The sequence below is a fragment of the Diuraphis noxia genome, unplaced genomic scaffold, assembly GCF_037042655.1.
Source record: "Diuraphis noxia isolate RWA-SAM2 unplaced genomic scaffold, SU_Dnox_SAM2 contig0003, whole genome shotgun sequence".
Taxonomy (NCBI): Eukaryota; Metazoa; Arthropoda; class Insecta; order Hemiptera; family Aphididae; genus Diuraphis; species Diuraphis noxia.
The window spans coordinates 66,467,019-66,488,823 of NW_028301713.1; the positions used below are offsets into that span (position 1 = coordinate 66,467,019).

The 21,805-nt window shown below is 28.3% G+C and overlaps 4 protein-coding genes across 6 annotated transcripts; 3 read left to right on the forward strand and 1 right to left on the reverse strand.

Moving 5' to 3' along the window:
- The first annotated feature begins 86 nt into the window (after positions 1 to 86).
- LOC107164770 (SOSS complex subunit B homolog) lies at positions 87 to 2,426 on the forward strand. The gene is made up of 2 exons (XM_089222217.1): positions 87 to 228; positions 1,635 to 2,426. Exon 2 carries the CDS (start codon positions 1,732 to 1,734, stop codon positions 2,263 to 2,265), a length of 534 nt encoding a protein of 177 aa, XP_089078343.1. The 5' UTR covers positions 87 to 228; positions 1,635 to 1,731; the 3' UTR covers positions 2,266 to 2,426.
- Positions 88 to 20,888, forward strand: LOC149057684 (tRNA-specific adenosine-34 deaminase regulatory subunit ADAT3). Of its 2 annotated transcripts, none has more exons than XM_089222215.1 (2): positions 88 to 228; positions 19,868 to 20,888. In XM_089222215.1, exon 2 carries the CDS (start codon positions 19,878 to 19,880, stop codon positions 20,853 to 20,855), a length of 978 nt encoding a protein of 325 aa, XP_089078341.1. In that variant the 5' UTR covers positions 88 to 228; positions 19,868 to 19,877; the 3' UTR covers positions 20,856 to 20,888. The 2 variants fall into 2 exon arrangements, with proteins under 2 accessions (XP_089078341.1, XP_089078342.1); XM_089222216.1 differs by lacking the exon at positions 88 to 228 and adding an exon at positions 16,462 to 16,485.
- Aplip1 (JNK-interacting protein Aplip1) lies at positions 3,020 to 16,875 on the reverse strand. 2 transcript variants are annotated; one of them, XM_089222213.1, is made up of 8 exons: positions 16,587 to 16,875; positions 5,410 to 5,538; positions 5,259 to 5,323; positions 4,803 to 4,970; positions 4,530 to 4,706; positions 4,120 to 4,400; positions 3,594 to 3,781; positions 3,020 to 3,523 (listed from the first exon to the last, which is right to left on the reverse strand). In XM_089222213.1, exons 1-8 carry the CDS (start codon positions 16,667 to 16,669, stop codon positions 3,451 to 3,453), a joined length of 1,164 nt encoding a protein of 387 aa, XP_089078339.1. In that variant the 5' UTR covers positions 16,670 to 16,875; the 3' UTR covers positions 3,020 to 3,450. The 2 variants fall into 2 exon arrangements, with proteins under 2 accessions (XP_089078339.1, XP_089078340.1); XM_089222214.1 differs by having other exon boundaries at positions 3,594 to 3,778; positions 16,587 to 16,874.
- On the forward strand, positions 17,079 to 19,414 carry Arp6 (Actin-related protein 6). The gene is made up of 6 exons (XM_015512711.2): positions 17,079 to 17,497; positions 17,577 to 17,694; positions 17,821 to 18,013; positions 18,081 to 18,496; positions 18,573 to 18,838; positions 18,899 to 19,414. The coding sequence occupies exons 1-6, from the start codon at positions 17,421 to 17,423 to the stop codon at positions 19,023 to 19,025; spliced, it is 1,197 nt and encodes a 398-aa protein (XP_015368197.2). The 5' UTR covers positions 17,079 to 17,420; the 3' UTR covers positions 19,026 to 19,414.
- Positions 20,889 to 21,805: the final 917 nt, after the last annotated feature.

Sequence of the window (21,805 nt, forward strand, 5' to 3'; positions counted from 1 at the left end):
ATAAAGTAATGAGGTTGGACTCGGCCTCTTATAATATTTATAAAAATTTAATTTTAATTTTTTTTTAATTTCCAACGAACGTCAAATTCTGACCTCCTTAAGAATGCTGTGAATCTTGACACGTTTTCAATGTTCACTAACAAATGCCGGTCGCTATGATAATTTCCAAACATTCAACTTCCGGATGATGTTCCAGATAGACAAGTGCCTTAAATTTCACTGGTTTTGGTAAGTGACGTCTATGATCATGTTATTATTCAGCCAGTTCATCATGAAATGATATGTTCTTTTCGGAACGGTTTTTGCTCAGAAATGTAGTTTAATATAATAAATAAACCTCGGTTGAAAATAATAATATAATAATAATGAATCTAAACAATCTAAATTAAATAAATATAATCATATCTGTCAGATATGATAATTTACTCTCTTGATTATAACAATGGATATTAATTTCAATTAGGTACATATACCTTCCTAATCATTTTTAACCTACCTATTTTAAATGTTATGAAAATGTACAAATAGGTACTGTAGGTGCTTTTCATAATTATTTTTAGTTTTTATTTGGAAGTAGTTAAAGAGATACCTACCTTATATATGAAATCTATATATTTTTCAGAACAGGAATTTGACAAATTAAATATCTTCTCAAATAAAATGTTTCAAAAATATAATTTATTCAGGACCTGACAAAATGTTAAATTGTATCTATTTACCAGTTATATAGTATTTTAAAACATTATATTATAACCTAATTAATACACATTTTAATTTAAAATCAGTATATTCAGCCAATTAATTTTGATGTATTATTGCAAGTAAACTTACTAATATTTTACCACTTCTTTGGTTAATATTTATTAAAATTAAGTTCTTAATGAAGATTTATTATTATTTTTATTTCGAGAACAAATAAGTGTTAGACTACTATAGCAAAATATCTTTCCTGATTTTGTTTCATATTCTAATTGAAATGTTCCTAGTCTTTTAACTACCGGCATTATGTTATCGGAATATTATATTATTATTTACTGAGTTATTTATGCACAAGCTGATTTTTTTTTTCATTTTTAACTGACGATGCCGCGGGAAATGCTTTTGCATTCTTCCGCGAAGTACAAGCTGATTAGATCCCAAAAAGCAACCCACAAATAACTCACTACAACAATCATCTCAGTGATGTTTTAAAAATATTTTACTAAAACACCATCATAAAACTACCATACATTACACACATTCCTTTACTATATAGTGATGGTTTAACACTTTTATAATCAATAGTTTTGCAGCATATAGAATTAAATTTAAAAATCCAATACCCAAAGATATAATATTATGAAGGAAAAACTCAATAAGTAAAAGCATAATATTATAAATCCGATATAAGTTAAATGTAATAAAAAAAACTTTATTAAGTAACACTAAAACCTAAATGATACTTTCATATTCTATACTTATTAATAAAGTGTGTGTATATAATCATAAAGTTTTTTTACATATGTAGTGAAGTTGTTATTTTCTTATAATTTAAATTGTCATATTTACCTTTGAATTTAATTTAAAGTGAAGTTAAAAAGTTTTTTTCTTTAGTTCTAATTTTAATTGTTTTGTTTTGTTTTTAATTGTTTCAGACACAACATACCTAATAACTAATTAGGTATCACCTAGCTTATTAATAGCCTAGAAGTAATTTAAAAGTTAGTTTAAAAAAAAATTATCTGTTTAAAAATGATGAGTATTAGTAAACCAAAACCTATTAATCCAGATACTCCTTTGACACTGATTAAAGATATTCATAATAATGTAAACAACATAACTGTTATGTGCATAGTATTAGAAGTAAATCCTGCTGTACAACTTAAAGATAACCACGAAGTTCGAACAGTGAAAGTAGCTGATAGTTCAGCATGCATAAATTTTTCTGTTTGGGATGAACCTGGTTCATTCTTATATCCAGGTGATATAATACGTGTTCACAGAGCTTATGCAATTTACTTTAGAAATTGTCTTACACTGTATGTTGGTAAAAATGGTGAAATTGAAAAAATCGGTGATTTTATCATGACATTCAATGAATCTATCAATATGAGTGAAGTAAATCTAAATGCACCTCCACCACAACCACTTCCAGGAGCCAATGGAAATACAATAAGCAATGCAAGACGGACAGGAGTTGGAAAACAAAATATGAAACCAAATACATTCAAAGGTAACAATGGAAAAAGCGGACCTAGAAGTCAAATGAGACCGGAAAGAAAATAATACAATAATGAATAAACTTGTTATACAATCTTATTGTATGAGTTGGTGAAGAAATTCTGTGATATTAACTCATTTTGACCCTATTTTAATATTCAAGTTTTGTATTAAACTTTAATTAACTGTGTACATCCTTATTTTACAAAAAAAAGTTCTAAATAATATATTATGTGTACTTTTTTTTAATTCCCGCTGTCAATTATTTAATTATTAGGCTATTGTCTTATATTAGTAAGTATATCCTTTTGTTATGAATATTTTATTATATTGTAAATATATTTAACTTAGTTTAATGTAACACTGTTACAAACAATTTAAAAGAATTTGCTTAAACATCGGCTTATACTTTGTAATAGATACAATAATACCTCATATATTTAGAATATTTAATGTATACAAGTGATGTGCATACTATATTCAGTAATACTAATTATAGGATATCATAAATTTGCTCATTCCCATCACCATGAAAACAACCATTGCATAGGTTACAATGCCTTATCTTGTGTATATATATTTCAATTATATTCTTTTTTACCTACCTACCTATAGTTAAACGATAAGAATCTTTTTGGTTATCTAGCCGCCATTAAAATTTTCATATTTCTGGTTTGCACTCGGACCACAAAATTATAATGTAACTACTTAGTTGCAATACAGCATGAACAAGTGCTTTATGCAATATTTGACAAATTCCTAATACATACATTAGGCATATGTTATTAATTTTTAAAATTAATGACTGAAAACTCAAAACTTTATAAACAAAATTATATTTTGATTTGTATTTAAAGCTAGGTAGTATTCCATTCAGACATTCAATATTAACAAGTGAATTCATAAAAACATAATAATCATTCAAATACAATATAATATATTATCCTTATTTCTTTTTAGATTGTTTAGAACTTGTGAAGGCTATAATATAATATTAAGTGTAGTCGTATTTGGGAAAATTAACAAGGAGCAAAATAAATAATACTGATCTAGTTATAAATGAAATGCATTAGATATTTGGTATGTTATCACATGTTAAATTTGTTGCATTAGAACGCTAATGCACCACAATATCTAACATTCCTTTTTATCGCTCATAATTTTCAAACGGTTCTGTCCGTCTTCAAACATATCACAGAGTCCCTAATATAATAATATTATGTTGCGACGACGATCATGGATTTCTTCCGTTCACTCGATGTATATGTCTTCCACTGGATACGCTGTCTCTATGTATTTCTGATAGAATCTTTGGAAAGCACGTCTAAGAAAACGAATACGATGTTATATTTGTATTATTTCTGAACGAATAAAATACGCGTGAAATCCTTTACCCGATCGCTTCCGCCACTGGCCTCGACGATTCGTTTGCTTTAAACACGTGGCACGCAAACCTCTGACATGTCGGATGTTTAGTTACGAATCCCATGTATCGGTTATCTTCCGGGTAGAATGCACAAAACGATACGTTCTTTAAAGAGTAAAAATAATCTTGACATGGTGTACTCGAATCTCTAGTCTGCTAAATTGAAAAGTACAATATTTATGTATATATTTCAGATAAATATGTATTCAAAACAAACACCACATAAAAAGTGATATAAGTACCTATATGTATTCAATTTGATTGATGGGTATACCACGAGTAAAATATATATTATAGTAAAATTCACTAAAACAAGTAGATAAGAAATTTATGACTGCAATATTGAAGGTGTACCTATCTATCATCTATTAATTAGAAGCCAATAATTATTACTATAGAATTGGGTATTTAAAATTAATCCATGCAGAGTGTTGCGTGTGAACACTTATGACCTATGTACATAAATAGTTACGTGTAAATAGTGCAACGCTTACCATCGTTGAAGATTTGGCACGATCGACCATTCGAAGTCCTTGGTCTGACACCTCAAGTATGCACGATTGTGGTTTGCAATTGGGACGTTCAGTAATCTTGCGTATGGCTTGACATAGCACAGAATTGCCTTTGTGCCACATTGTCTCCACTGAACCCATGTATCCCAAAAGAAACCGTTCTCGTTTCACCTTGGGCGTCGCAGAATCGAAATCCGTGTACTCGACGTCTACCGCATACGCGGATGGAAACGCTCCTTGAGTTCCGGTGCGAAGGTTAACTCCTGAAAAGAGTGAAAACCTGTCAATATATGTCATAAAGTACTGCAATAGGATTTTTATATTGTAGTAACTAGTAGCGTTAAAACATTGGTATCGATATTCCCGTGGAGAGTAAATAACAATAAATTTACCTTCACACCAACAGTCTTCGGCTTCCTTTTGCACGTAAATCGGATCACCTATATCCACTTCCATCTCGTCCCGGTGTCTAGGAACGAACTTGTACAGTCCTCTGTGTGTGGCCTCTAATAGCTCTAATTGAGATAGTGGAAGACTCGATGAACACGACGATGCTGGAGTTGGAGTGTCTGTGCATAAACAGTAGTCAAATTAAGGTTTCATTGCGATAAGTCGCCAGCGTAAGAGATATAAGTGTTATAATTTCATTATAATGAACTCGTTACCGATTTGTTGCGGTGAACTAGATTTGGCTCTTTCGGGCGAATGGACTAATGATATACCCGAGTCTGGAGACCGACATTCAGAATCTCGAAGTCCCGATACGAACGATTTCCTTCTGTCAGGCGAAAATACTTCTCCTAATTCATCGGCCAAGCTTAACACCGAACCAGCTTCGAATAGGTATTTATAAATTGTTCACGTTAGTCATTCGATAATTTAAACGAATAACCAAATGCCCTTTCAATTGAAATCAATATATTGTTTTTATCAACACTTAATATAATCAGATAATTAAAGAGTCGTTTTTTGCACTATTAAAATTATAACAGTTGTCAATTAATATAGATGTATAACATTATTTAAGTTTGAGAAACTACGCTATTAGTGTGTATTGATGACTTATTGTTTTCTTTAAATATGACATTTGGTTTGCAATCAGAAATAAAAACAAATATTACTTCTATTTTTTGGTAATTCGGGTAATTTTCTCCTTCTTTTTTCATGCCTTAAGCGCACAATATTACTGTAAAATGCAGATATGAGTGTTAATCTTAAAGAAATTTATTTACTATTATATTATACACTTAAAGTCTTAATACAATGTCTTACTTATTCTTTGGCTCATTTTGATCGTCGTCTGAAATGGAAAACACGTTGAAAGCATTATTGATGGCAAGATTTTTGTTAATTGTAGCTTCAGTCGATGACTCTTCGTCTGATAATACATCGTGAACTAGACTAAACAGCAAAAAGTTAAATATAATTATAAGTCGTAAAGTAATAAATACCCTACAAGTATACAATATATTTAAAAATTTGAATAAATCAAATGAAATAAGTAGATACCCATTATAAACAATAGGTACTAAGTATTAACGTTTAAAGGGAAATTAATTAACCAACATTTGCTGTTTAAGTCTAACAAGTGTGTAACAAGATTGTACATCTAAAAATACTCATAACTCTTGATAAAATTAAAATACAATACAAAAGTCCTATGATGTTTCTTAGATAATAGTTAAATGTTATCTGCTGAGCATAAAATGTGTCATACTATATTATATACATCACTTGCAAGACGGATACTACATATTGTATAGTATATCAGTTTCACGCAGATAGTGTTTCCGTTTTTTACCTTCATCGGTTTAAAAACATTTAACATATCAATTTTCATTCAGTAAAACCAATGTTGTGTGGTATAATAGCTTTAAATTATAATATTGTATTAAAATATATAAAAATATTAACCATAGGGCCATATTTAGGGGGGGGGGCTACAGGGTGTTGTTGCCCCAGGTGGCTGAATATGAGAGAGTGGCCAATTTTTCATATTTTCAATATTTAATGATCTAATATTTTTGAAATGAAACTTCCTTACAAAATACAGTGTATCTAAAAAAAAATTATATATCGCCAATCGGCCAATACAATATAGGTACCTATTGTTTTTAAATAACATTAAATTTGTATTTGCGGTATAATGAGGCGATTTTTTTGTCGCCCCCTGGTATCAAATTCCTAAATACGGCCCTGATTAACCACATTATCGGTTTAAAATGTTTGTACGATGGTTTTTGAATTAAATCTTAATATTAAAACATTTAAAACTAATAATACAAAATTGGTTCTACTGAACTTAAATTCGCTTTCTTGAATGTTTTCAAGACAAAGGCAACACGTCATGCAGGTTTGCGTTAACACATTTTCTTAAGAGAAATTTTCTAAATTCGACTAAGTTAAGATTGATCGTAAATAGTAATTAGGCTAAATACTTAATATTTCAATATTATCTGTATTTTAGTATTTATTAGTGTAATGCCTATTTTGGAAATTATTTTATTAGACCATCTGTTAGGTACATAATCGAATAAAATAAGCTTAAAATATGATAATAAGTAAACTAATTATCAAAAAGTATATAACATAGAATTTCTACTACAGATTAAATAAGACTCCCCAAGTAGGTACTTAATCGTGGAATAATAGGTACCTACTTTAAATTTAAAATAATAAAAAAGAGGGTAAATGGATGTCGCTCATCTGCTGTACAGTATGTTAAAAGTGGGTTACTGTAATGGATGGTATTACATTTTAATTTAATGATATAATATCACTGTACACGAAAAACAATTCTGAGCGGAGAAACTTTGTCAGTCTAGGATTATATGTTGTACATACTATATTAATTATTTTGTTTTTTAAAAAATATGGGTACGTAGTACCATTGATTATAGAATATCTATTTATCTATCTATCATTGACTATAGAATCTATTCTATAATCAATGGTAGTACGTACTATTTTATATAAAGTTATGGGAGATCTTCTATTAAATTTTCAAGCTTTTCGACCCAACGAATAAAATTGTATTGATATTTATAAACTAAAAACGAAAAAAACAAAAAATTAAGATTGCTTAAGTGTGTTTTCCAGTTAATTCCGTGATATATATTTTTAAATAATCAAATACTTAATACCACGATAATCGTTAATGTTGTAAAGTTTCAACTTTTTTCTAACTTTTTTTTTATTTATTAAAAGTAAGACTGACGTCACAGGCCATTAGCCTAGTGTAAATTACAAATAAAAAGGAGAGAAAAACTTACTAATTGTATTGAGACTTAGACTACGAAAAAAGCTTTGTACATTGTTAAAATTTGTTTGTAAGATTAATTTTAGTTAAAATTTAATGATTTTAGAGATGTTGTTTTCATTGTGTGCTTCTTCCATATTCGGTGGTATTATTGCTAGGTTGTTTCTTATGTCCCGGTACTTCGTGCAATCTAGGATGATGTATTGATGTGTTGAACTGAAAGGTCAGCGTGGTATTCGTCACAAGCGAGTGGAGGGTTTTTGATGATGAAAAACGAGCGAGTGTCCGATCTTGCATCTTGTGATGCAACTTCCTATCGTTTAAAAGTCCAAAGTTGCAATCACAAGATGCATAATCAGACACACTCATTCAAAAATTGTATTTTATTGAATTTAATTTTTTTCATGATAGAGGATTTAATAATATACAATATCTTCTTTAATATAATATTTAATTTAATTTTGTACATTTTATACGAATAATAGATACGTCTAGAGTTATTACAATACAAACATACAATTATCTTAGTTTATTTTGAATTTAATTTCCTTAGCATAGATATCAATCTTACACTCCTGTCTACTTTATCTACTTAAAAATTGTTATGATTTTATATAAACATCAGTGGTGGCTCGTCGGGGGTCTTTGAGACGGCGACTCCCCATAATAAAAGTAGTAACAAAATAAAAAAGTTTGAAGAAAATTATATTATAATTTAATATTTTTATCCATTTAAAAAATAATAATTATGGTTTTCGATATTAAAATTGATAATATAATATTTGTTTTCTATTTTTACATTAATGATGAGAATACGGGTATCATTCAATAATAATACGGGCGAAAAATATCGATAACAATGATATTTGGGAATCTGCCGTTTAAGAGACTCAATTGTGTATCCAAATTTCAGTTAACTCCTAAAATCTACAGCGTGTCGTTGCATCCGTATTAGATGATTGAATTTAGTTATTCGACATTGTATCGTCCCGTGTAGTACCTAATGATATTATTGTTATAATACACAAGTCAAAAACTTGATTATAATATAAGAAATTACATTATAAATTGTCAGTCTCCCCAATGAATTTAATTGCGAGCCGCCACTGATAAACATATAAAAGCGTATCATATTAATCATAAAATAGGTATACACTTTTAACCATCATATTCACTACAAAAAAAAAAAAAAAACATTAATCTATGAATAATAATAGTTGTTAATTATGTTGAGTTTTCATATTATATTATAGTCTTAAGCATCTACCTATCTGTTTGCTTGTTATCAGATGGGCGATCACCCGATAATTTATGCGACATAGCAAGCCATGTCATGATATTAACTCATAATTGAGTCCTTAAATAACTATGATAGTGATAAAAAGAAAATTAAACTCGAAAATCATTTTTTGATTTTATAAATAGATTATATATGGGTTATTTGAGTTGATAGTTTTGTTACAGGAAGGCTGTAACCTCCCTCTTCAGAACTGTAACTCAAAATGCGTCTATTTCAGTAATGTTTTATAGATTTATAGTTGAAAAATTCGATTTTTATAAACAAATATTCTGCTTTGTAGTGTATTATGAAATTAAAACTGTATGTTGTCCGATTACGTTCAAAAAATTAAAAAAAAATTTGTTTTTCAAAATATTTATAGTTTTTGTAATAATGAATGTTCAATGATAAAAGAATCACCTGGTATGAACAATTAATAACCAAATAGAAATGGAGTGTAACAGTTTGGGCACGTAATGACGTAATCAAAAGCGTTTTTGAAAATTGTAAACACATTAGGGCGCAAAACGGCAACAATTAAAATTTAAAATCTTTATAAAATGTAACAAATTAATTAAGAAAAGAAGGCTAGTACCTACCAAAGACAAATTTAACAGAAATTATATAATACAAAAATAGGTATATCATTAAAAATAAATGATAAAATGACAACCTTTTAAATATAAGTCTGCAAGAACTTAAGTTTCACATTGAAATTATAGTACCTACTAAAAATTTCTTATAAGTACTTCATTGAATAAGAAATTAAGATGAGTACAATTTCAAAATAGTAATCAAATTAAATTTACACGATTTATATAGTAAAGCAAGGGTCGAGACCTTGAATGTTAAATAATATGATGAATAAATTTTGACCATGTTATATGATCATATTATAGCATAACCTTTAAAAAGTACAAGTATGCATTTTAATATTTAATAAATTAAAACTTTAAACATGTACGTGAGTTGTTAATAGGCAATGATATTGTATCAAATCGTTTACTAATGTAATATACAACTAATGAAATAATATTATTTTTTTACTAATAACATTATTTATAATTATTAATAAATGAGTTGATTTGTATGTGAAAACAAAGATTTTATTTATATTTCATGACTTCTATACAATCAAGCAAATGTAATTGCTGCTTGATTTGAAAATATTTATCGTATGTAATTATGTATTAGGTATGTCCTTGAAAAACTCAACTGTAAGTTGTCATCAATAGTAATAACTTCCTCATTAATTTATTGCACCTATTTCGTTATTTACGTTATTTATGATTATGTTTAAAAATATTAAATATTAATAATTAAATCTATAGGAAAAAAGGTTTTTCAATTATCTTGACCTTCAAAAAACGTAATGCGATAAACATACATCCTAACCTCGATAGTTATAATTACCTATATGATATTATCATATATAGGCAGTTAGTCATCTGTATCGTGTGATACCAAGTTAATATATAATCGAATTATTTGTTTTATTAAAGCCGATAATCTACCAAAACAGAACTATACTAACATATACATTTCACTGTCCAGCTAGAGAACACGCCGATTCAGCGCATTCCTGCTAGACGCTCTGCCGTTGAGATCGGTTCTACTTTGACTGAGTATCGAGTGATGACGCGCAGAGGAACCGATTTTCATCTTAATTGTACATATTAATGCACACAAGCACAATTTCCTACGGAACTGATATTGATTTATATTTATATATTATATACATATAAACAGCTATATTTTTTATAGTTTAATTTGTTGTTTTTTCAAGGTATTATTAAAAATTAGTGGATTAAGTTATCGTAATTTTAAAAACGCTTTAGCCTTTAGCACATACGATACAGTGATACACCTATATATGTATATTTAAATTAACCTCTAAAAATTAGGTAATTTATAACAATTCCAAGACAATTAGATTTTATTTTTTACGAAAATTTTAACTTAGAATGTACACCAAGGTGACATTTGAAACAAAGCATTTTGTTAACCATTTTAAATATTTTTAATATAAATGTATTCTGCTAATATCATTTGTTTGCGTACGATATCGCACTCTTGGAGCAAGACCGCTTCTTCTTTAGATTTTTTGTTTAGAGAAAAATCATTTTTAAGTTAATTGAGAACGTAAGTTTAAAGTTATTTCAAAGATTTAAACCTCATATTTAACAAAGTTATCTGTACTTTGAACTAGACTTAAAAGTGTAGATTACGATATTAATATCTTATTGCTATTAATAGAATTTAACTTAATGGCGGTTTTAAATTATATTTCTTCATACAATACTGCTACATTTTTGATATAGTGCAGTAATACATTACATTTTTAAATAAATACAAGCCATAAACACTAATATAGTAATATGGCAGTCTTATTTTGTGTCATTTTTGCATTAGGTGAGGTTACATATTAAATGTTGAATTCCAACTTTATGCATAGAAATGGTACCTAGTTACACTACATTTTTTGGCTTTTTGCCTTATTACTTTTAAAATGAATGAATAAATAAAATCAATAAGATGCTCACAAAATACAACCAACAAAACATAACCTAATAATGTTATGTTTATTATTATAATAATATCATAAAGAAGTATTTAAAATAAACATCTGACATTTTATATTTTTGAAATAATGTATTATGTTTAAATAATAATAATAATAATCTTTATACCTACTTCAAAATTCAAATTGTACAGCATAAACTAAAATAAAAAAATATCCGGTAACATTTACCTAATTTTAAAGTTTAAATTATAAAAATTATGTTTTATAGGTAATGAAAAAATATATTTAACATAATACTTATTTTTTTACTTAAAAAAAAAATTAAAATACTAAGTAACAAAACAAACAAATTTAACAACTTAATTAAAATCTTCATCATCAGTAGTTACAGGTGCTGTATTTGAAATCGTGTTCAACTGCTTAAAAAAATAATGATATGTATCTGGTATGAATTTAGCAATTTAGCATCACATAAATTAACAAGATATCTTTTTTTCTTTAGATATACCAGGTGGCGTTTGATACAAAGGACTTAGTTCCAATTATATATTATTTTGTTTTGACTTTCTTGTTTTTCTTAAAACAATAATTTCCAAAAAATCATTTTGATCATAGGATGTTTTGTATTGTATTCTATCTGGTAAATCTTTAGATACTTTTATAATTTTAATGTCATTCCAAGTAACTTTTTGTCCATTTGTATTTTTGTTAAAGTTGTTTCCAATACTCTTACTCATATTTTTAAAATCAAAAAAGTCTTTGTAAATTAACTCATTAACTTTAAATGGCATATATTATACCAAATGTTTTATCATCACTGATTTCAGTTATGTGCTGTTAGTCATGACAATCTATACGTAATTCCTTACAATTTTATGATCATAATAAAATAATATATTATCTTTTCTGGTTGTAGAGTTCAAAGTTACAACTTTTTGATTAATTTTACAAAAGCTAATTGATAAAGTATAGGTACAATCTGTTCTTCAAAAAGTTAAGTTTTTCTTCTTATTCTTTTTGTATAGGTAATAGTATAATACAAACAATACAAACTGTTATAACAGTTAGGTTAGGTAGTATTACTGTAAATTTGTAAACTAATGGCAACAGAAGCCGATGTTTTATACAAGATCAAAAAAAAAAAAAAAACTGTTAGTATTTATAAGTTACAGTGTAGATTAACCATTAAATTCCTATTAATTTATTTTTTTATATTTCAATTTAATTCAAAAACGAATAACCAAAGAAACTTGAAATTGTCATCAAAATATATTAATATTATCATTTTGCAAATTTTCGAACTATGTTGACTCTTTTTGAGTTTTTATTTACCTAATTAGGTATATTTACAATTATTTTATAAGTTTAACATTTTTTATTATTCAATTTTATCTATTTATGTTAGTTATTACTTAATTAAATATCAGTATGATGACGACAACGGACAAATACAGGCTACAGCCTTTTATCAATATAACTGCAATATTATGGTCGTCGGTCACAAACGATATTTAACTTAAGACTATAGGACTAAAACAATAGGTATACGTACTTATACGTGGTAGTAACTATACTAACTAATAACCAATCTACTATTTGATAGTTCAGAAATGTCATAATATACTCATTACTCAAACGTCAATAAATAATAATAAAAAATAGGGTTAGCTCAATTAAAAAAAAAAAAAAAAAATTATGAAGATATACAATTGTATATACGTGCGTACTTATTATTTTTACTGAATATACGCTAATTCATCAAATAGTATATGGGTATAAGGCGTAAATAGTAGATAAACCACGTAACAATAATAATATAATGATATTGATGATATAATGATATGAAGATAATTGATAATCGATAAACAAATAAAAAAATAAATTAAAAAAATGTTATCATCAACCGGGTATCGAACCTTGGACGTTTATTACCTGTTGAATAAAAGCTACTATTATAGTTTCATGTATAACGTATTGAATAGTCATTAATTTTCAAAAACTTACTGGACAGAAAATAAATGTGAAAAATAAATGTTGGCTTCTAATCTAACTCTTCAACTGCATCACATCTAATAGCAGTTGGCATTAGGGGGTTTAATTTTCAGAGAGCACATTAAGTTTCTACATCCAATATCGATGACGACATCAAACGTACAATATTATTTTAATTTTTTTTTTCAATATTAAAATAATTACTAGGTTTATTTGCTTTCGTTGTAACGAATTGAAACCATTTACTGTTATGTGTCTATCCAAAATAATATATTATCATAATGTTAAAATCAAAATCATGTATTAGTAGTGCAATAGTATATAGTAATAAATAGACAAATCGTTTTACTTAATCTATATTATTATTTTAAAAAATACAACTCATATAACTATTGAGATTCAATTATTAAAAGATTTAATAACCCATAAGATTATAATAAAGGGTTTCTTTGTAATTTGTGGTTGATGTAAGTTTTTGTTTAATATCAGGGATTAATGATTTTGATTATTGTTCTGATACATTTACAATATTTACATATATTATGTAATGTATATTTTAATATTTTAAATCATGTCTAAATTTTTTAAATACCTAATCAACCTTAAACATTATCTTTAATTTCAATTAACATTATAAGTAGGATACTATAGGAATTCGATTGAATATTATATTATATGTGTATTTATTTATTTCGGAGCGTCCGAATTGGTTCCCGGGTTCTTTCAAAGGGTATATCCGAATTAGTTCCCGAGTTGTTAAAGTTTTGGCCTAATAAATAATACCTATATAACAAACATTTTTTTAAAATTAAAATCTTAATTTAAAAATATAATATAAATAATAATAAATATAGGCGGTATATCGCTTTTTTTAATTCGTCCATTTTTTTTATAGTTATTATTTTCTATTATTGAGGTAAAAACTTATAACAAACATTAAAAAAAAATTAAAATCTATTGATTTCGTTATTTTTATATTTGTTCATTTCTGTTTTTATAAATATTTCCTTATTTTTAGACTTCAGGTTTTGTAGTTTGTTCGAACTTCGCAATTTTATATAAGTTTCAATTTGAACTTCTTTTAGTACATCTATAAATTGAAATATGTTCGGATGTGCGGAATAAAAGCAACTGTTGAATTTGCTGTGAAATGATTCACAGAATAAATTAGTAGCTCGTTCTATACTACTGGTATATTCAGCCCACATTGTTGGTGGAAAGTGAGCTATCTTTTTCAATATAGTTTTTAAAATAAAATCGAAGAATTCATCAATTTTTTCATTTAAAATATTAATTATTTCATTTATATTATATTGTATTTTGCTTTTTCGTAAGTCTATATCGGGAACCAATTCGGACGTGTGCCGCCTACCTAGAATATCGGGAACCAATTCGGAAGTGTGTTGCCTGGAATGTCGGGAACCAATTCGGATGTCAATTTTCAGGTATGGGAACCGATTCGGATGCAGCCATTTATTTTAATAAATCAAGAGTATTTTAATTTACGAATTTGCGGTATATTTATTAATTTGGCCATTCTTAATAAAGCATGTATATGTGCATGTATACTATATATTATACTATAATAGTGTAAACCTTAGAGGCTTAGACTATATAGATCCTACAATATAACAAGATAATAAATACGTAAAAAATACAATTTTTATTATGAGCACTTGGACACTTAGTATCTAAATCTGAGTTTTTAGCCCTAATAAATCTTAAGATAATCTTTATCTAAACCATGTTTATATAGTGACAATTGCCAAAAATTATGATTATAGATAGTTTTATTAATAATAAAATTTTAATATATTTTAATCTATTTATCGTATTTTTTTATAACTCTTATAACAATGAACTTATTTCATATTTGTAATCTGTTAATATCTCAATAATAAATTATTAAAAATATATAGATATAGACAAGTATTACAGTAATAGATAACCTACATTTTAGGTTTATGAATTATATATTATACATATATAAAATAAGAGCCTATAAAGGTACTTGATAACATTCAACATCGCTATAATCTTCAAGAAAGATATTTTTTATTGCGTTTATTATTATGTAAGTAGCAAGATAATTAACTATACTGTATCCTATTGAAGAATAAAGCGGTGCTAAAGAAAGCTAATTCATTTTGATAGCATTTCTATGTTTTTTTTAAAAATAATGGATTAAGCGTAACTCATAATTAATAAAGAATTATTTTTGTGAATAACAAAATTGACTATTGTGATTACAATACCTATTTGGGATATATTTTTCCAAAAACAATTTGTGGGTGGATGGTCATACGTGTTTCACCTGTAGATTACGATGGAACTCGCCCAATGAATAACGACATCACGCTTTAACTATAAAACAACTATCATCAAACACTCGCACTACATATAGAAAATAGAACCAATCCCGGATTTAGAACAGGTGCTGCCCTTGGACCTTTTAAATATGTCACCTCTAACCCAAGAAAAAAATTTAGTTTTTATTTAATTTTAAAGAAATTAGATCTGCAGTAGTCATTATAAACAAAACAAGTAATTATAAATTCTAATAAACAATAAAACATTTTTAATCGTATACCTATGTTATCTATAACATTTTTCGATTTCATACAAAATTTGCTGCCCTAACCCCTAAGCACGGGCCTCACTGGTCTATATAGGCGTAAATCCGGCCCTGAATGGAATTTATGATAACTATTAAACATCATGCCATCACGGTTAACTATATATTTAAATACACATTAGATTAATAAAACTGTATAATATTATATTGTATTAACGAATTGAGGTTTTCATGGTATTATATTTTAACTCTTATATGACAGGTCAATGGAGCGCACACAAAAATAGTTGTGCCAAAGTATACACTCTGCCATCCACTTAAAAATTAACTATAGGTACGTCGATGATAAAAAGTAAAATATTGTTTAACGACATCACATATTATTATTGTATTTATATACAATTTGCTTATATAAGAAGGTATCACTATATTATACAAAGTAATTAGTAGCTAGGCAGGCGATGTACCTGTATGTATTTAGTGGACCACTAAACTAATTAAATATTAAGGATTAGTCCGAAAAAGGTATTTATCAATCAATATATGTATTTAGGAAAGGCTATTGAGCTCAGTAAACCTATACATAATAACCTCCCCACTTGACTTTCATCCCTCTCCACAGCCAAAAGTACGCAACTGGACTCCGCGAGTTCTATATAGTAATAGTAGTATAATAATAATAATATTCTGTAACATATAGCTGTGGGACTCGCACGAAAGTATGTATTATATGTACCTTAAATACAAATTATTAAATATATTATAATGTAGCTATGTATGTATTGTTTAAAAAAAAAAAAACTGTGCTGTTTTAACTTACGTATAAGTCTGCGCGGACGCCCTGAGGTGTTGTGGTAGCGATTCGAATATTTGCCTGAATTCTTCGAACTCGGAATCAGCCATTGTTTTTGCGTACAATATGCATGCGTGTGTATAATATTATACAACGGTCGCTGTCGGTTTCAAATGTTTCGATGTATTGGAGGAATTATTATATTAACACAAACATAATAATATTATTTTTATCTCATCGTGGACATCGGAAAAACTGTCGATTCTATCCGCGGACGCAGCGTACACGCACACGCATTGGCATACACGAACGACCGCCCCGCAAGTTGTACGGTATTGATTATTGTCGTTTCCACCCTAATGTCTTATTATAGTATTATATTACTATCACGCATTCACGCGCACTCCGTAGACCTTTCGGTCTGTATACAAAAAGACGTTTTTTTATATTTTAATTTTAGGTATATCGTGCTTTTTCACGGTAATTTCTCCAGGTAATTACCTTTACATTTAGGTAATATTTTATACTATAAATATTTTATTTTATACCTACGAGTTTACGCGCGGTTTTGTCAATATTCTTTTTTTTTATTTCATTACGTTTGAGAACCAATTACGCACCGATGCACCATTTTGAGAACCAATGATGACAACAACCCACTAACCGTTATCACATAGTACGTCCCGCGTGTATATTTTAGTATTTTACGCCGAAAAGGCGAAAACAGTGATAACGTGACCGTGATGTTATATTTTGCCGCGGCTGACATCGGCATTCGGCACGACGCTACGACGACGTTGCGTTTACGGCGTTTACGCGTAGAGCAGTTATTCGTTATTACCTGAATCGATTTTGTACACGATGGCCACGAAAAGTTACATCTTAGACAATGGTGCATACACGGCCAAAGTTGGTCACACGGACGACGAGGCGCCCAAGTAAGACACTCGTGTTGACATTGTCAGACGTTGGTCCAATATAATATACAATATACCTAATTGTTATAATTGACTTCAGGATTATACCCAATTATATTATGAAGGCCAAAAGCGAACGGCGTAGAACATTTATCGGTGATCAGCTTTCAGAGTGCCGTGACAAATCGGGATTGTACTTTATGTTGGGCTTTCAAAAGGTATTGCTGAATGAGTGCTTGTCGTTTTTGTTGAATGTTAAAATACTTTATATAATAGTATTATGCATTCAAATGTATTTAGTAAATTCTTCCGTCTGATAGTATTTTTATTTGCCACACTTCTAGGGTTACTTGTTGAATTGGGATATTCAGAAAACAGTATGGGATTATATTTTCAGTAAAGATTGTTGTAAAGCCAACTTTCTTGAAATGCCATTAATTGTAACTGAACCATATTTCAATTTTAATTCTATTCAGGAAGGAATGACCGAAATGTTTTTTGAAGAATATGAGTTCCAAGCTTTATTGCGAACTAATGGTAAATAAATTACTTAAGTCTACCTACTCATTTTGTATGATAAGTACATTAAACATGTTTTTTGTAGCTGGAAATCTATCTTGCTACCATTATCACCACAATAAACCATCCACCAAATGTTGCTTGGTTGTTGAAACCGGCTATAGTTTTACACATATTGTTCCTTACATTTTAAAACAAAAATTCAAGCCCGGAATATTACGAGTCAATGTTGGAGGCAAAATTCTTACTAATCATTTGAAAGAAGTGATATCATACCGACAGTTACATGTTATGGAAGAAACATACGTTATGAATCAATGCAAGGAAGACTTGTGTTTTATGTCTACAGATTTTGATAGAGATCTGAAAATCGCAAAAATGAAATGGCCAAAAAATACTATTGTCAGAGACTATATTTTACCTGATTATACAACTGTGAATAGAGGAATTATAAGAACAATAGATGAAACTTCAGTGAGCAGAACTATAGATAAAGATCAGGTAAGTTAAAATTATGATGCCATTTTTACAGTAAGGTATTTGATATATTATTAATTGTTACCAATTTTAATATTAGCAAGTTTTACGCATGAACAATGAACGTTTTACAATACCAGAAATTTTATTCCATCCAAATGATATTGGAATACCACAAATGGGTATATCAGAAGCAATTGTTTTAAGTATAAATTTATGCCCAGAAGAGACTAGATCTCATCTATATAACAATATCATTGTAACTGGTGGTAACGGTTGTTTTCCTGGTTTTGAAGAGCGCCTTACTAAAGAAGTGCGGGCTCTTGCTCCTGATGAATTTGATGTTTCAGTAACTGTACCTGAAAAGTAAACAATTTTACAAATTTAACAATAATAAATTGTATAAATTCGTTTTTAAACTTTCAGCCCCATTACATATGCTTGGCATGGAGGAAATTTATTAAGTAAAGATCCAGATTTTTTTTCACTTGTGGTAACTAAAGAGGAATATGATGAAGAAGGATTTTCTGCGTGCCATCGATTTGATGTTTAAATTAAATATGATAAGACTGAAAAAAAAACATTAGTTATTATTTATTACATATAAATATTATGGATTTATTTTTACTTTCTATGAAACAAAGTGTATGAAAATACAAATACAATTATCATATTTTATATATTTAAAATTAAAATTTTTAGACAGTGAATCACTTTTTGACTAGGTTATGTACTTTTTTCATAGTTAGAATGTATTGTCTGTTATATATTTCTCAATATTTTTTTATAATTTTTGATTTTATTTAATTTTCTTCTAATTTTTTTATAAAAAGTATACATAAAAGAAAAACTGTGATAGTTTTATTATTATCCTATATTTTTTATAATGATTAAACATGGTGTAATTAGTATTATGTAAAATAAAATTATTTTTGTACATAATGTCCACTTTTTTTCCTTTATTCACTAGTTTTACAAATGCTATATCTATTGTCTAAGATGTTATATAGAGTAAAGATATTTTTATTTTTATAATATATTGATTAAAAATAAATAAATTTTCCATTTAAGATTCATATTAAAAAATATGTATGGACAATATCCTTCATTGACAATTAAACTGTTAATAATAATGAATTACCCATGTTTCTATTACCATTGTACAATATTTAGTATTTACACTTATTAAAACTGTAAAATCAGTGAGCTATCTATATTATCTAATATAATAATTACTAATAATACTTAAGAAATCACTTTTTTCATGTTTAAATATTTTAAAAGCTTATGAAAATATATTATTGTAACCATTTTGTTGAATTTTTAATTTTAACATAACTTGAATTAAAAACACAACCCTAAATGTATTTCTTATAGAATAAAAATTTGTTACAGATTTGTTAAGATGGAACCAAAGCGATCTAGACTTCCAATGAATTGGGCATTGAGACCAGTATTGCCAGAGAATGTGACAACCAACAATATTACTACAGTGAATGTGTTTGTAGACACTATTATTGATCGAACCTCAACCAGCAAGATTGTTAAGAGTCTTGGACAATTGTCTGTGATAAAGTCATTGACTCATCTTAAACGTGTTAAAAATCAAACCATAATACTAATGTTGGCCAAAGATTTAAATCCAGAAGAGTGTGTGGCGGAATTGGAAAGTAAAGGATTTAATTTTGCTGGCCTATCAGGTCAGCCTGAAATCATACCAGTCCCGGCTTGCATGCCAAAAACATGTAGCCAGAACCTACAAGCTCGTAAGCTGTGGCCATGCAACTTTCATCCAGACAAACGGCTAGAGTCAATATTGAGTGGTGATTTTTTTAACCAACTTGAACTTGCCACTATTGATGGATACATGAGAATGGCATTGGCATGTGCAACTGGTGGAGTTGGTGCTGTGGTAGTCAATCCTTTAAACAATTTGATTGTAGCCCAAAGTGGTGATTTTCGTGCCGAACACCCCGTAAAGCATGCAATTATGTGTGTGGTAGATAAAGTGGCCAAGACTCAAGGAGGTGGAGCGTGGAACCCCTCATCTACTATAGCTAAAACATCTAGGATCAATGATGACAAGACTGGGCCATACTTATGCACAGGATATGATGTCTACGTAACCAAAGAACCATGTGTGATGTGTGCGATGGCATTGGTGCACAGCAGAGCGAGAAGAGTTTTCTATGGATATGAGGATGCCAGTGGACCCGGAGGCTTAGGTGGATCAGTTAGCATACATCTCCTCAAAGGAATAAACCATCACTTTGAGGTTTTTGCTGGTGTTCTAGAAGAAGAGTGCCGAACTGCAGCATTAGCTTTGCATACCAACAATGTTGCTCAGAACATAAAGCACACTGAGTACATTGCAGAATCCTAATGTCTATCTATAAAATAAATTGACTCATACTAATCATGCTTCAATGTTTATCTCACATACTTTTAATTTTTAGTATTTACTGTCAATGTATTTAGTTTGTACTTAAAGTAGGTACAATTATATAGTACCTAGGTATTTGCATAGTACCTACCTATGACCTATCAGATATCCTGTTAAATGACAAATCGAAATCCATACAACTATGTTGTAATATTTGGTATCTATTACTACGTTTATATGATGGCGTTAAAATGGTTTGAAATTAAATTGGTATTAAATTCTCAAGCTATATACTGCGAGTGTTTTAACACCATCATAATATAGACGTAGTATATAGGCTGTAGCACAGTATTGAAAAATTGATATGACGTTTAAATGTCTGTGTAAAAAAACACATCAACAAATCAACTTTTAAACTTCTTTTGAATCTTTAAGGACCATTCGGAAAAATCGTTTTAACACAATGAAATAGCTATAAAATAAAAATAACTGTAGACAGTTGAAAAGTTTTGAAGATACATCAGCAAATATGCAGTAGGTTCGGTTTTGTTACAAATAAATCGAATTACCTATAACTATAGGTAGGAATAACAAAAGTTAGACCCAGGGTGGGTTTAAAGCCTTAAAGCGGCATCAGAGAACCTTAGAATAAAATACCTAAATTGAGTTGAATATTAATATAAAAGATTTCCAAAAAACCTGACATTTTCGGAAAACAAAAAATAAATTACCTAAATATTAAATTATAATTCTAAAAATAATCACAATTTGGGTCGCTATAAGACATTTTATAAAACTATATTATTATTATTAATTCTGTATGATAATAATAATTAAATTCATATTTAGATTTCTGCCCCCTATTTGCACTAAGGTAGTCAAGTTGCACTCATAAATAATACTAACAAATACAAATACAACAATTAATAATATAAGAATTCTTAGGTATC